At 38.6% G+C, this 13,341-nt stretch overlaps 1 protein-coding gene across 4 annotated transcripts in view; it reads left to right on the top strand.

The window, feature by feature from the left end:
• The window catches only part of TBL1X (transducin beta like 1 X-linked), a 204,880-nt gene that overhangs the window by 177,288 nt on the left and 14,251 nt on the right, over positions 1-13,341 (top strand). For all 4 annotated transcript variants that reach the window (XM_075776666.1, XM_075776651.1, XM_075776659.1 and 1 more), the window contains 4 exons: positions 4,910-5,051; positions 7,907-7,970; positions 8,081-8,178; positions 9,705-9,765. In XM_075776666.1, coding sequence (XP_075632781.1) covers positions 4,910-5,051; positions 7,907-7,970; positions 8,081-8,178; positions 9,705-9,765 — 365 coding nt within the window. The remainder of the gene's footprint in view (positions 1-4,909; positions 5,052-7,906; positions 7,971-8,080; positions 8,179-9,704; positions 9,766-13,341) is intronic.

Genomic DNA, 13,341 nt, shown 5'->3' with positions numbered 1-13,341 from the left:
AGCAAGCTGTATAAGGGGATTTCTTTGCAGAATGAACTACCCAAAACTAGAGCACTGGTTTCCAGATTTAGTGAGTATCCCACTGACAGAAAGGAATTTTGGTATTTGATGTCCCATCTACTCCATTGCTATGACTTTTTAGGGTGTGAAGGCTAGCACAGGAATATATACTCTGTGAACTTTGCAAAGGGCTATTTGAAAAAAAAAACCAACAATGGAGACAGGAATTTCTCTGATCAAATAGCCATAAAAATATATTCTGCAGCTGCTCTTCCTCCTCCACCACACCCATAACCCTTAAAGCGGATGAAGGAGGAGACTAGAGATGCCAGTAAAGGCTGCCAAAGGCATGACTGTCACCAGATGCTGATGAGAAGAACGCTTAGATGTTATGAATGGAAACATTATAATAGTACAGTAAAGTGCATACATACAGCCATGTAAGAGGATTAATGACCCTTTATGAAGGAAATCAACATTCCAAAGCAAATAATTGCATATAGTGTTTTGGACAGGTTAAAAAAGAAAGGGGGAGATGCTTGGCTAAATCGCAAGATTTGGCCATTTCTGGCCATAATTCCTGTTGTCCTCCTCTTCAAAGACTGATTTCTTCCGTGAGATATCTTTCAATATGTAAGTTGTAATTTTATGACACATGTAAATTGTTACAGATGCTTATGTTCCCTGGGTAGTGCAGAAACCCATTACAGCTATGTCCACATTAGTAAACTAACCATGCCTGGGAATATTCCTAGGCACTGAGGCCAACTGGCACAGAATGGCCAGTGTCTGTGCTAGCAAACTGTCCTGGCTGCCAAACAAACTGCATATTGGGAATTGTCTCTGGACCATTATAACCACCAAGCCATGCCCAGGAGCTATTCAGAGGGAACATCAGGGCCCTGAGCAAGAGTGCTAATTAAAACAGGCCAGAGTCTGGCCAGGGAATCACCTCTCAGTTTGCGAGCATAGGTGATCATGGTCCAGTGACACAGAGTGTTCCTGAACATGGTTGAATTTCCCAGTACGGAAGTGGATGGACTGTGAATGTCAAGGTTGGTGGAGCCTTGAACTCCAAAAGCTTTGCTAGCTGAATTTAGGATGCTCTGTCCGCACGTTCAGCTGCTGCTTCCAAGAGCGTGCTGTTATATCCAGCCGTGCCCTTCAAGTAATTCCCGTAGCCATGAAGCAGAGGGACTTGGCCTCATTCCCAGTACCCAACAGCAGGTTTCTTTGCTTATCTTTGCTGATCTATACCAGCCTTTTTCACACAGCAGAGCTTTGTCTCGTGCAGAGCACTCTGTGCACCTTCGCTCTTCCCTAGTCAGCAAAATAGTCATAAAAAACTCTTGTCCATAAGATCTTTCAGCTCTGGCTGTATCTCTCAGAAGCACGAAAGGATGTTTCTAGGCCATCTCCTGTCATCATCTCTGGGTTTTATACAATGCTTCGAGTTACTGTATTCCTCCTATCAGTGGTTTAGGATCCATTGTGAATTACCTTTCTGAATAATCCTTTTGAATTACCAGGTTGAGGGAGTTGATTCCACACACCGCCCCTCTACTCAATGCCAGGTGTTAATTCTGCTTACTGTAAGTGCTTATTCATTAGCAGGTGACTGTGTTGCGGCCAGCTTCCTCATTGCATCAAGTCCATTAATGCAAAGCGGTCAGCTATTAGGTGAGGTCTACCAGAATAACCTGTTGCAGGTAGCAATGTTGTAGAATCAGTGGGACAGAGATCTCCCTCTGGATACCTCTGAGGCACCTCCCTCTACTGACTGCCTAGGAAGCTTAAGCACTTACTTTAAGAGACCTGTTTTATTAAGGAAAATGAGGAGTGTAAATGATGAGGAGGAGTTTCATTTCCTTTATGCTTTTAATAATCTCTTTTAAAATAAAATAATAAAAAGTCTAGCCTGTTTGAGCCAGAACTGTTAAATACACATTAGCAATATTGCATATCAAAATCGCAGTGATTATAAGACTTGCAGCTGAAGATTAGAAATACCAGGGGTCAACAATCATCTTGCAATTTTCTTTACGCAAGTGTAGCTGTTTTAACCTCCCAGCTGATGGGAATCGGGATTTTACATGTCACAAATAAAATTCTGCAAACATTCGCCCACCTTGATTCATGATTATACAGAGGCTGGAGAGCATGAAATAAAATTCTTTCAGAACTAAGCCTTCCTAAAATTTGGCAGTACCCTACCATAGTGCAGAACAGTATACCTATTACTCAAGTGTTCATGACTTGCATGTTGGAATGAGCTGCTTTATCATGCAGATAGAAATGCTTCTGCCGGCTAAGGAGATTAAATATATTTCTGAATTGTGCTTGAACTGTGGTCCTCTAATAAGGCAGGGTTCATTGAATCGTTCAACAGAAATCAGAACACTTTCCAGAGCTGAGAATACTCTTTTTTTATTTTCCCCAGCAACAAAAGGAAGACACACAAATACCCCTGCCACACACTGGTAGGCTTATAAAGCCTCTCTGCAGGGACACGTAATAGCTTATGTAGCCTTAGGAAGAAGAAAATGGAAAAACAAAAATAAAATACTGGAAAATAAGATTGCCCAAGCATCGCCAGAAAGCTGACTAAATAAAACTGTTGAAAAACAACACACAACCCTTTAGAACTAGCAAATGGGATATTGTGTTTGATAGCCAAGTGGCTGAGTACATTATTCACAGGGTCCAATAACAAACTGGATTATTACAATGAGGACAGGACTGGCCCAGAGTCCTATATAGCAGAGAAGCCAGCACTGAAGGAATTTCCTACTTAGCATATTAACCAATAACCCAAGCCTATGAAAGACTTATGTTCCCATTATTGTAAATTATCACAACTAAAAATGTTCCTTAACTTCTGAGCCTCACAATTAACTGTGTTAATTTTCCAGCCAATGTGCAAAATTGTTGCTCATTTTTCCAGGCCTCTGAAGAAATAAGGAGTTATATCACAGTCACAGCTCTGTGTGGTGGCAAAAATTATCCTGATTCAAATTATTTCTTAGTCGCTAAAGTTGAAAGATTTGTGCCAAACATTAAAAGACTGGCTATACAGCAGTAGCTTGTGGTTAGCCTGGCAAAGCTCGGGCCAGCCATCGCATCTCAGGTTGACACAAAGGGTTCAGAGGAGATGGGGGGCACATTGCCCAGGCGTGCCGTGACCCAGCGGAGCTCAGAGCCACTCGTACAGGCAGAGAAGTTTTTGCTTTTACAGTTGAACCGTTGTTCCTATAAAATTTGGCTAAATTATTGGTAAAATAATACACAAAGGTCAGTCAAGTTTGATACTTGATTGGGCAATATTTGCACACTAAGACGCGTCAAGTGTTTAAAATTTGCCCAGTACTTGTAGCATAAATAGTTAAAATGTTTTATTAGTAGACCAGAAGAAAATTTAATATTCTCTTGTGACAGATTTCCTGTTCAGTAAAACATGGTTTATCAAAGCAAAAACAGATCTCAGGTTTTTAGTCTTCAAAGAAAGACTTTTTCTCCTTGTTAGTGTACAGGAAAGGAAGCTTTAGTCATTACTTTATAATAAGGAAAAGCTAACACATCAGGTATATCAACAGTAAAATTTCATCTAGACTGTGTGAATTCTTGGAAGGATAAGAGAGATCCTGATTCTGCTCCAAGAGTCTACTTACTGCATGTAAATGAAAATTACCCTCTGGACAAAACAAGCAATCCAGGGTACTTTGATTGTTTTGGTTGGTGTTGTTATTGATTGTTTTAAAAAAAAAAGGGGGGGGGGGGGGCGAGAGACAAATCCCAATAAACTAGAAAGCGTAGTAGCTTCTACCCCGTTGCAAATTGATTTCTGACCTCAGAGATGTTTTTCATTGGAAGAAAGATTTATGCAAAGTGAAAATAAATATATTATTTACAAGCAGATTATGATAAACTCTTCACTTCCTCCTCACAACATTTTCTAGACAAAAGACAAAATCAGGGTTTCAGCCTGCAATAAAAACATCTCCCTAGAAAATATTTGGTCTATAAAATAGATTAAAATCCTGATACTGTCTCTGTCTTGCTTTATTAAGTCAATAATTTTTTTGTCACTTTTTTGGACAACGTGAGCTAAGCAGCCAGGCTACAGACAGCAAAGGACCCTGTAGACATAAGTTTAAAAAATGAAATTAAGATGAATTTTTAAAATTAAATTACCTTTCTACTTTCCTAATCTTAAGTTTTACTGCTGAGAGACTGTTTTGCAAGCAACTTCTATCAGAGGTTATGTTCTGCGGTGTCCTGAACAGCAGTACGTTATGAAAGGTCCGTGGCCGAATTAAAGGCAGCCTTAAGTTCACCTCCTGCTCCTGCCATAGCTGTCAGAGGAGCCTGGGCAGGACCAGGGAGCCGGCAGCTCTGCAGGTGGTGACCCTGCAGGTCCTGCCATCCGTGTTCGGAGCCTTCTGCAGCTCCAGGGCAACTCCGGGGACTCCGTGAGCCATTAGGAGCTAATGGGACTGTGCACACTTTTTATGGGAAGCGCGTGGGCACAGCCTTTGTGTTTGTGTCCTTACTGGGGTCTCACCAGTGTTATGTTTGTGATGCTGAGTTCCACCAGAGTATCTCGGTTACGGTTACATCAGCTTTATGTATCCAGAACAAAATGTAGAGAGCAAGCAAATGTCTTTTAGGTAAAATTTTTCTGAATAAAGCAAATGATGTGATGATGTGGCTTTAGATGGTATCTGTAATTTAAAGACATGCTAGCATTTTTTAATAAGTATAGGGAGTGCAGGAAGGGCAGAATTGGAAAGAAAAATTACATTTGAAAGACTGCTATGTTCTCTCAATGAAAACAGAAATAAAGGTTTTTACTTTGTTTCCTGCATTGACACCAAGAGGAGTTTTCATCCCTGCACAATTGCTTTTATAGGTCTGGAGACTCAACAGCCAGAATATGGAATCTCAATGAAAACAGCAACAGCGGTTCCACTCAACTAGTTTTGAGGCACTGCATAAGAGAAGGAGGACACGATGTCCCCAGCAATAAGGATGTGACTTCATTGGACTGGAATGTAAGCTAACTTCTAAGACTGTGTATGGTTTTTAACTGTCTAAATTTAATTCAGAGGCAATTACAGCTGCTGCTCCATATCTTTTATATCTGAGGTGACCAGAAGCTCTGTCCTAACCTACTGACCTCTTGTTTCAAATACTCATAATAGACTGAACTTTCCCCTATATGCTATAATTTTCCAGGACGGTTGCTGTCTTCAAGCTTAATAATGATGTATTTATATCTCTATTTTAGGTGCGTGGGTAAAAATAAGCTTAGCTAAATGTAAGAATTAAGATTAAACAAACAATCTATGTAGTAATGAAGCCTGATTAATAATGTATTTGCATCTTATAGTTACTTTATTTTGGCATCTGAAGAGATACAAGCACCAGTGAAGCTTTTTCTGAGGTTGGACTATCAAGACCCTCTCTCATCTGAATTATGCTGTGCATAGCAAAACATGCTCACATTATCGTCTTTATCTTGGTAGGAGCATGTGTAGTCATTCTCTCTTTACCTACCCACCTTCTGGGTGGGACTCTCTGGCCTGATCCTTTTTTTACTCCTGCAAAACCTTCTATCTTAGATAATATGGTCCTGCACAGTGAAGACTGAAGTGAGCAGAGAGGAGACAGGTATTGTTAAGAATCCCCAGTGTCTGGGCAATGTCTTTGGGCAGCTTTAAGGCTGCTTCGTGTCTCCTTTCTGCCACCAAGCATTGTAAAAGGAACTTAGAAGACCTTGCGGAAACCTTAATTAATTTTGAGATCACTTACATACTGTCTGTTTTGCTGATACTAGTACACGTTAGTGTTGTTTTTGTAGGAAAACAGTTTAAAAATTAAGTACCAGAAAGGATTCTCAGCAATTACATACAGTCTGAGTTGCTGGCCAGAGGCTAAGATTCGATTAATCTTTGCTGCAATATTATTGTCCTTCAGGTGAGCTAGGTGCTTCTCAAAAGTAAAAGATAAGGTCACTGCACAAACCAGCTTCCCCTATGCATCTTACATTTGACACAATGGAAGAAGTTTGTGAATAGTACAGAAAGCAGAGGTGGGTTAACAAAGCAAATAGAGATGAAACCTAAGAATGTTCATTACTTGTTTCCTGTGGATATCATAGTGAGGAAAAATAGTTGGAAAAACCTAATTGAGGAGTAGGAAAAGAATGGTTGATAAAGGAAAACATGCAAAGGTGCAGAACAGTTAGGAGAAAAGTTGTCCAAACCACATAGGGCATCCTCTAGTATTTCCTGTAGTAGTTCCTTACCTTTCCAGACTTCAGTGATCACTGATACTTCACTTGCATTATGCTGGTATTTAATGTAAGGAAGTGTTCCTAATTTCAACGCTTGAAGTGCTTCCAGCTGAATTTGAGTTTTCCAAAAAATGTGAATTACCACCAACAAATTTGGATAAACTGTACATCTAATCCCTCAGCTTTCCTTCCCTTTTCTCTTTTTGCTCTTACCACCTTTGTTCTCCTGTCCAGATAAGGGTATATCACAGTGAAGGTGGCTTAAGTTTTGATATTTCCCCCCCTACATCATTATACGTATGAGTTAAATTTACAACTGCTCTGACTCACTGTTTTTGAAGGGTTGAAGTGGACATATGTTTTAAAGGATTATTTTATGGTTTTTCCTAATTTTATATTCATGATGCTAGAATTGCCATCTGCCTTTATTGTTTATTTAGAACCACAATATTAATCATATTTCACTCTGAAATTTTCACACTGGTGATACTAAATCAGTTCTTCTCTGGTTTATGTGATTTATGTTATAATGAGAAAGGTTATTCCTAGAGGCCATATTCAGATCATGTCCTTTGGTACCAAGGGTAGGATTCATCTCCCTTATATTTAACCATCTCAACTAGTCATCTAGACTCCAAGTCAGCAGAAACAGAGACGCATGCCTTCATGCTGGCCTGGGCAGAGTCTAAAGCAAGTGGGATCATGAATTACACTCCAGAGGCGGTTGATGCTGTTAGTTATAGAGGGAGACCAGGTTACTCTCTTAAACTAACTCCTAACTTCTGGATGTCTGGAGATAAATGGGGTAAATCTCACTCCTAATCCAAGTGCTGAAGTGTTTAAAGACTAAAAGCCCAGCTCCAACAGTTGGAGCTCCAGCTCACCAGGTTGCAGAGTCAAATTCCTTTTTAATTATTCTCATTTTGGTCCAATAACTCATTGGCTGCACAGGAGGTATCCTTCAGTGAAGGGCTCCCTCCAGCACAATACACGTAATTTGCTGATTACAATTCCCATGGGTTTTTTTCCTCCTACCTGGGACCCATGAATCCAGCTTTTCTGAGGCTGTCTATCATGGTGCTGTGCCTCTAAGCATCTGTGGCAGTCTGTGTTTAGACAAGAAGGAAGCAGCTGCTTTGTGGTAGATAGCGTGTGAGGTGTCGACTGTGAGTGTGGGTGGCTTAGGTGTTTAGGTCCTTCTTTCACATATAGGTGCCTAGATTTCACTGAAGTAGGATTTAGTCAGGATTTAGATGATCTGTTGATGTTTTATAAGGTCTTTATGTCTAAGAGGTAGTATCTGTTATCTGGAAGAATCACATAGAAATTGTTATATCGTGTTTTCTTTTTCTAATCCTTTTGATTAAATTATTCTTATCTGATAGTGTAGCCCAGTATTTCACAGTATGTTAGAGGGTTTTATTTCCTCTTTGCTGACTTCAGTACTAACCTTTAGTTTAAATCATAGTATAATCTGTCTCACTGTGTGAACTCAGATTTCCCATAAATCACAATGCACAAACCTTACCAAAAAAAAAAAGGAAATAAAAAGGTTTGTTGAAACAGATTTCATCTAGTATCTACCTTTGCCATTTTTATATATCCCAACAGAGTGATGGAACACTATTGGCTACTGGCTCATATGATGGTTTTGCAAGAATATGGACAGAAGATGGTAAGTCAAGCAACATTTATTGTTCTTAAGCATCAAACAGCAGTGAATTTGGCTGATTTGTAAACAAATTTTGTAAACAAATTGTAATATTAACCTTTTCTTTATTCCAGGTAACCTTGCAAGCACCTTAGGTCAACATAAAGGTCCCATATTTGCCCTGAAATGGAACAAAAAGGGGAATTATATTTTAAGTGCTGGTGTTGATAAAGTGAGTTTTAAAAATACATTATTCTAACATATAAATGTACTGACTCCATGAGCTTGTGCTTCTGAAATCCGTAAGATGATTTTCTTCTCCTCCAGGCATCCTGGAGAGTTTACTTTTCCTCAATATGTTTTAGTGCGTGTTGATTACATTTTTCAGGCTGCATAAATGTGTACTATTTTTATGTAAAAGATTTTACTTTAAAAGAAGGTAACTCCACTTGTCCCCTGTGTAATGTTAATCTTAAATGTTTCTCAGTTAAGGAAAAAACTGCTTCCACTACTTATGTTTATAGTTTTATCGACTGTTTCCAGAAAGGAAGTGATCTGAAAGATACGTGACTTTTTAGTGTTCATCTAATTATTGAAGCACTTGTATTTGAATAAAATATATATGGCTTCCCTTGCAAATATACTAAAAAATGGTAGTTCTGAACTCAAAACTGAGCAAAACATGGTAGTTTCAGCTGAGTGCAGGTGACTGCTGCTGATGAGCACGAATCCATTAAAATTGAAACTGGAAAGCACACAGCATTCATCTTGCTTTACTTTTGGTGTCTAAAAATTCAATATGCATGTCATCCTTGGCTTCCTTTATAAAATTTGGGGAGAAAAATGGCACTTCCAAGTGATGTGTTGCATGGCCTGTGTTACCGTGAGAGGCACTGACAGTGCTCCTCTCCAGCACCTGCATGAGGCAGCCTGCGGAAACCAGCGCAGGCTTGTACCTCTGATACGGGGGCTAAGTGAATCCCTATATTTTCACAGACTTGTGAAAATGGAACCTTAGTTTTATTCCTTTTAATACTGACTTATATTCAGCTACACTTGTCTCCCAAGGGTAGTTTCATTATTCTGGCAAATTTTCTGGTAAGAGCAGTGATTCTTTAGATGATTATCAGCGAGATGAGGCATCCTGACTTTATTTTCTGGAAGCATGTACTCCCAATAAACTGACAATGCGCTCAGAGGGTGGTATTGAGCTCTACAGGAGAGTTGCTTACATGTGCTGTGAGTATGGATTAAACCTGTAGTAAGCAAATTACACTTCAGTCTGTCCCACCAGTGGCAAGGAGTGGTGTGTATTCTGCTGCTAGATAAACATTTCACTGGGTGGTTTAATTGTTAGAAATGGAGTATCACATCGTTTTATAATAGAATTCAACTTGCTTCTTTGACAAGGGGAAAAAGTCATCTTTGAAGAAGATAACTGAAACAGCTGTAACAAAGTGGTTATTAAAATTTTGTAGTACTGTTTTCTAGCATTATTCAGAGAGAATATGCCCATTCTTAGTAGTTATATTACTTCCTCTGTAGGGGTGATACTTCTTTATCTACACATAGGTTATTTGTCTGTACTATTTGGAAGTGATTTCTGTTTTTTCAGCTGTTCAGCATACAAGGCTCTCTGCAGTCAATAATTTTATCAGTCCATCTTTTAGAATTACTCCTCAGTGAGGGCTCTCTCTATTTGTTTTCTCTGAGGTGAACAGTCACTAATCTTTTTTTTCCGCCTTCCTTTGGATGCAGACAACAATAATTTGGGATGCTCACACAGGCGAAGCTAAACAGCAGTTTCCTTTCCATTCAGGTAATTTCTGCATAACTCTTCTTAGTGAGACAAAACGCAGTTTTTAATTTTGTCAGTGTAATTTATCCTTTTGTAAAAACCTATCTGCCAGAGAGAAGTAAATAGCGGAGCAAGGGTTTCTGTGCTTTAACTGTGCTATGTATCGTGGCTTTGGGTTTATTCTTTTTTTCAGAAAGATGGGGTTCTGTGAGAATCAGCTTTGAAAGTCAAACTGACTCTAGGAGAGTATTTATACACCAGCCGTGTCTACCTAGCTGAATGATTCTGTCATTATCTATCTGCTTGAATAGTATCAAGGTTAAAATGGTGGGTTATGAAGAGACTTTTCTATGGAGATTTCTGGGATCTGTTTTGCTGTTTCTGCCCCTGTTGCAGTGAAGCTGACTTCAGACAGAGGCAGATACATATCTCTCAGAAGCTTGCATTCACCACTGGAAGCATGAAGGTCCTCAGGAATTTATTATCTTGAAGATCTTCAGTATTTGCTTTCTCTGATTATCAGAAGTCAGTTGCCAACCTTGAGTTTCAAAACCTCACTGCACCAAAACCTGACCTGGATGGTCATTTGTAGATCTGGTCTGCTTCAAGAAGACAGGACATGTCACAGATACTAAGTAATCTTGAGTAACAGGCAGTCAAGGACATAATCTTAAATTTACCTGAGACCAGACTTGCAAGATGATGACTGAATTCATGGCCCAAACTGGATAAGTTGTCACAGTGAAGAATTTTTAAGGAGCACAGTCAAACTGAGTTTAAAACCACCAAAACACTCCAGATTCTGATGCTAGCAGTGTTCATCTTCCTGTGTGTTCACTGTACCTAATCCATTTTTAAATACAGCAGACTTTCACAAGGTGCTTAATGGTGTTTAAAAGCATATATTTTACTACTACTTCTAAAACATTAATTTGCACATGCTTTTCAACTCAATTTCTAGTTGTTCTCATTCTCACATTTTTACAGATGTTATTAATATGCAGTAGCAATTTAAATGGTTATTCATCAGAAGACAAAAAGTATGTCCATGTGCATAGCAGATCCATACACTGCACTTTGGTCACTCATCTTCTCCCTTATTAATGCAATTGTCAGTTTGGAGGAGTCAGTGTCTGCTGACAGATTTTCTCACTGTGGCATTTATTTATCTTTCATAACTTTCATACAAGTAAACTTTGTGCTGAATAGCGATGTAGTTGACTCTTAAGCCTTCTGATCGCTATTAATCTAAGTAGTTGCAGATTCAGAATTTGGTTGCTCTTTCAGAATCACGTTCACTGACATGTAGCTGTCTCAGCAGCAATGTGCATCAAGGACATAGCACTCCATTCCCCTTGTAGCACATTGAAAACTTAATTACATCTTCCAATGCAATATGCCAATGTCCATCTGCTGCTAATAGATTTTTTAAAAAAATTCTTATTACTCTTGCTGTCTCTCTTTAGACCGTGAGACACAACTGAAGTGGAGATGTGGAGAGGCTAATTTATTTTTGTTTTTTCATTATTTCAAATATGTTTTCAAAGGGCAGTAAAGCAGTTAGTTATTCAGGAAATTGTTGTTAGGCCAAAAGCATATGTCCTACAAAAAGCCCCTTAAAATCAGCTGAAGTCTTTGTCCTCACATTAAGTCTAAACCCACGAAGACCTTGCCTTGTCCTCACTTATGCACCAGAACAAACAGCAGCAGATTCCTTACCATATCTGGAATCTGGAAACCTTGTTGACACAAGGATTAAAGGTGGCATTTTAACAATTAAAAGTCTAGTCTAGACGGAGTACAATTCCTTTAACACGTACTTGTGTGGCGTACTTCTTAGCATACTTCTTTGAAGTCTAGAGATAGTTGGCCTGGGAATAACATAAATTTTTTACTCTTGGCTGCTCTACAACCTATTTAGTTTTACACCCATATGGACAAAGCTGTCATCTTAAAATACGGAAGGAAGACACTTTTGTCTGGGTCTTGAAGGCTTCTGTATCATTGATGATCCCATGTAACGTTAAGGTTTTATGGTCAAAAAATGTAAGTATGGATAAGTAGCTTCTAGGGTTTCATTATTCTTTGCAAAACTATGAGTCATTGTAGGGTATTTGGTCAAAATATGTATTCACAAAGCTTATTTCTTTAAAATGGAATGAAGTAATCCAATTTTCACATAGTGATAGATGTCAACTGATGTCTATGCATGCAGGAACAAATGGGTTCATTGATACCATAAGAGGTATTTGTATGACCCAGTTTTAGACATCTAAATGCTCTGGATCACTGCCTGCAGACACCTAACTCTATCCTCTTCTGAGCTGCTAATTCTGAATCACACCTAAATTTGTTCAGAAAAAGCTTAAATTAACTGATAATTCTTGCAACACTTTTATTGTTGGGATTTATTTTAGCTGCATTTCTTAAGGATTTGTTGCTGCTTTTATTAGATGACATTCTAATTGTTTTTATGCAGTTGGCTAGTATCCTGTGGTTTTGGAGACACTTTGGCAATTCAATTACTTGCATCAACCCACATTTGGTTGTTTTTTCCAGACCATTTTATGTAGTTACTTATCCAGTAAACGTATGATTAAATACACCAGTAAGTGAATTAGTATTAATTATCAACACTCTATGATTCAAATTATGCTGCGATAGAAATCCATTGCTTTAGGTGCCAGTAGCTCTCAGAAAATTACTTTTCAACTCATACATATCATACTAGATATTAGCCTTGAAGGCATATTGCTATTAATGAAGATAGATTTTTGTTTGCTCTGAAACAGTAATACAAAGCTTGCAGCATAAAAAGAAACACAAACAGTTAAAGAAACAAAATCCTTTGCTGTTTCCTGATCCCTACTCATTTTCATTGGAAATCTCGGAATTACCTTGCCTTCCTCACACAAACTTTCTTTGAATTTCTGCAAGGCAGAAATTCCTTACACGTTACACAGAATTATTGACCTTTTTCATTAATATTCTAAAAAAAATACTCGTATATGGAACAATTTCAGCCCTCCATTCTCATTTAGAGAGCTACCCGATGATTCAGAAGGTGATGGGGATCCATCTCATTTTGCAGTTCATAAAAGTTATACCAAGATTAAAACATATTTAAATATGATAGGCTTGGCAGAACAGGTATCTTTTCACCTCTGCATTGCAAAAGTATTTTTCTGAACATATTGGAGTAAGGCATTTCTTGGTTTCATTTTAATGATAAACTTGCATTGTATTGTTGCCAGGAAGAGATTCAACTTTGCTTCCTATATGCTGCTCTTGTTCTGACACACTTGCTTCTCACAGGAGTGTGCTGAGAATGAAGATTTCTGTATTGTAGCAAGTCTGATGTCATCCTCTGGAGGGCAGCTAAAGTCTTTCCTGAGCAGAAAACCAAGCAGCAGTTGTAGAAACACAAGCAAGCTGTATGTCAGGAGTTGTCTCCTACTCCTGTGCATGCTTTTAGTCTGCAGTGACATGCTGCAAAAGGGTTTTGTTTTTTTGTTTTTCCACACTTTTTGCAAAATGCCTGTGTTGCATACAGGCACTAGTTACATGTTCATGTACAATCTGTGCACAAGGTTTCAT

This window comes from Balearica regulorum, chromosome 1 (assembly GCF_011004875.1).
Source record: "Balearica regulorum gibbericeps isolate bBalReg1 chromosome 1, bBalReg1.pri, whole genome shotgun sequence".
Taxonomy (NCBI): Eukaryota; Metazoa; Chordata; class Aves; order Gruiformes; family Gruidae; genus Balearica; species Balearica regulorum.
The sequence above is the reverse complement of the archived record's forward strand: the minus strand, read 5'-3'. Positions and strand labels throughout refer to the sequence as shown.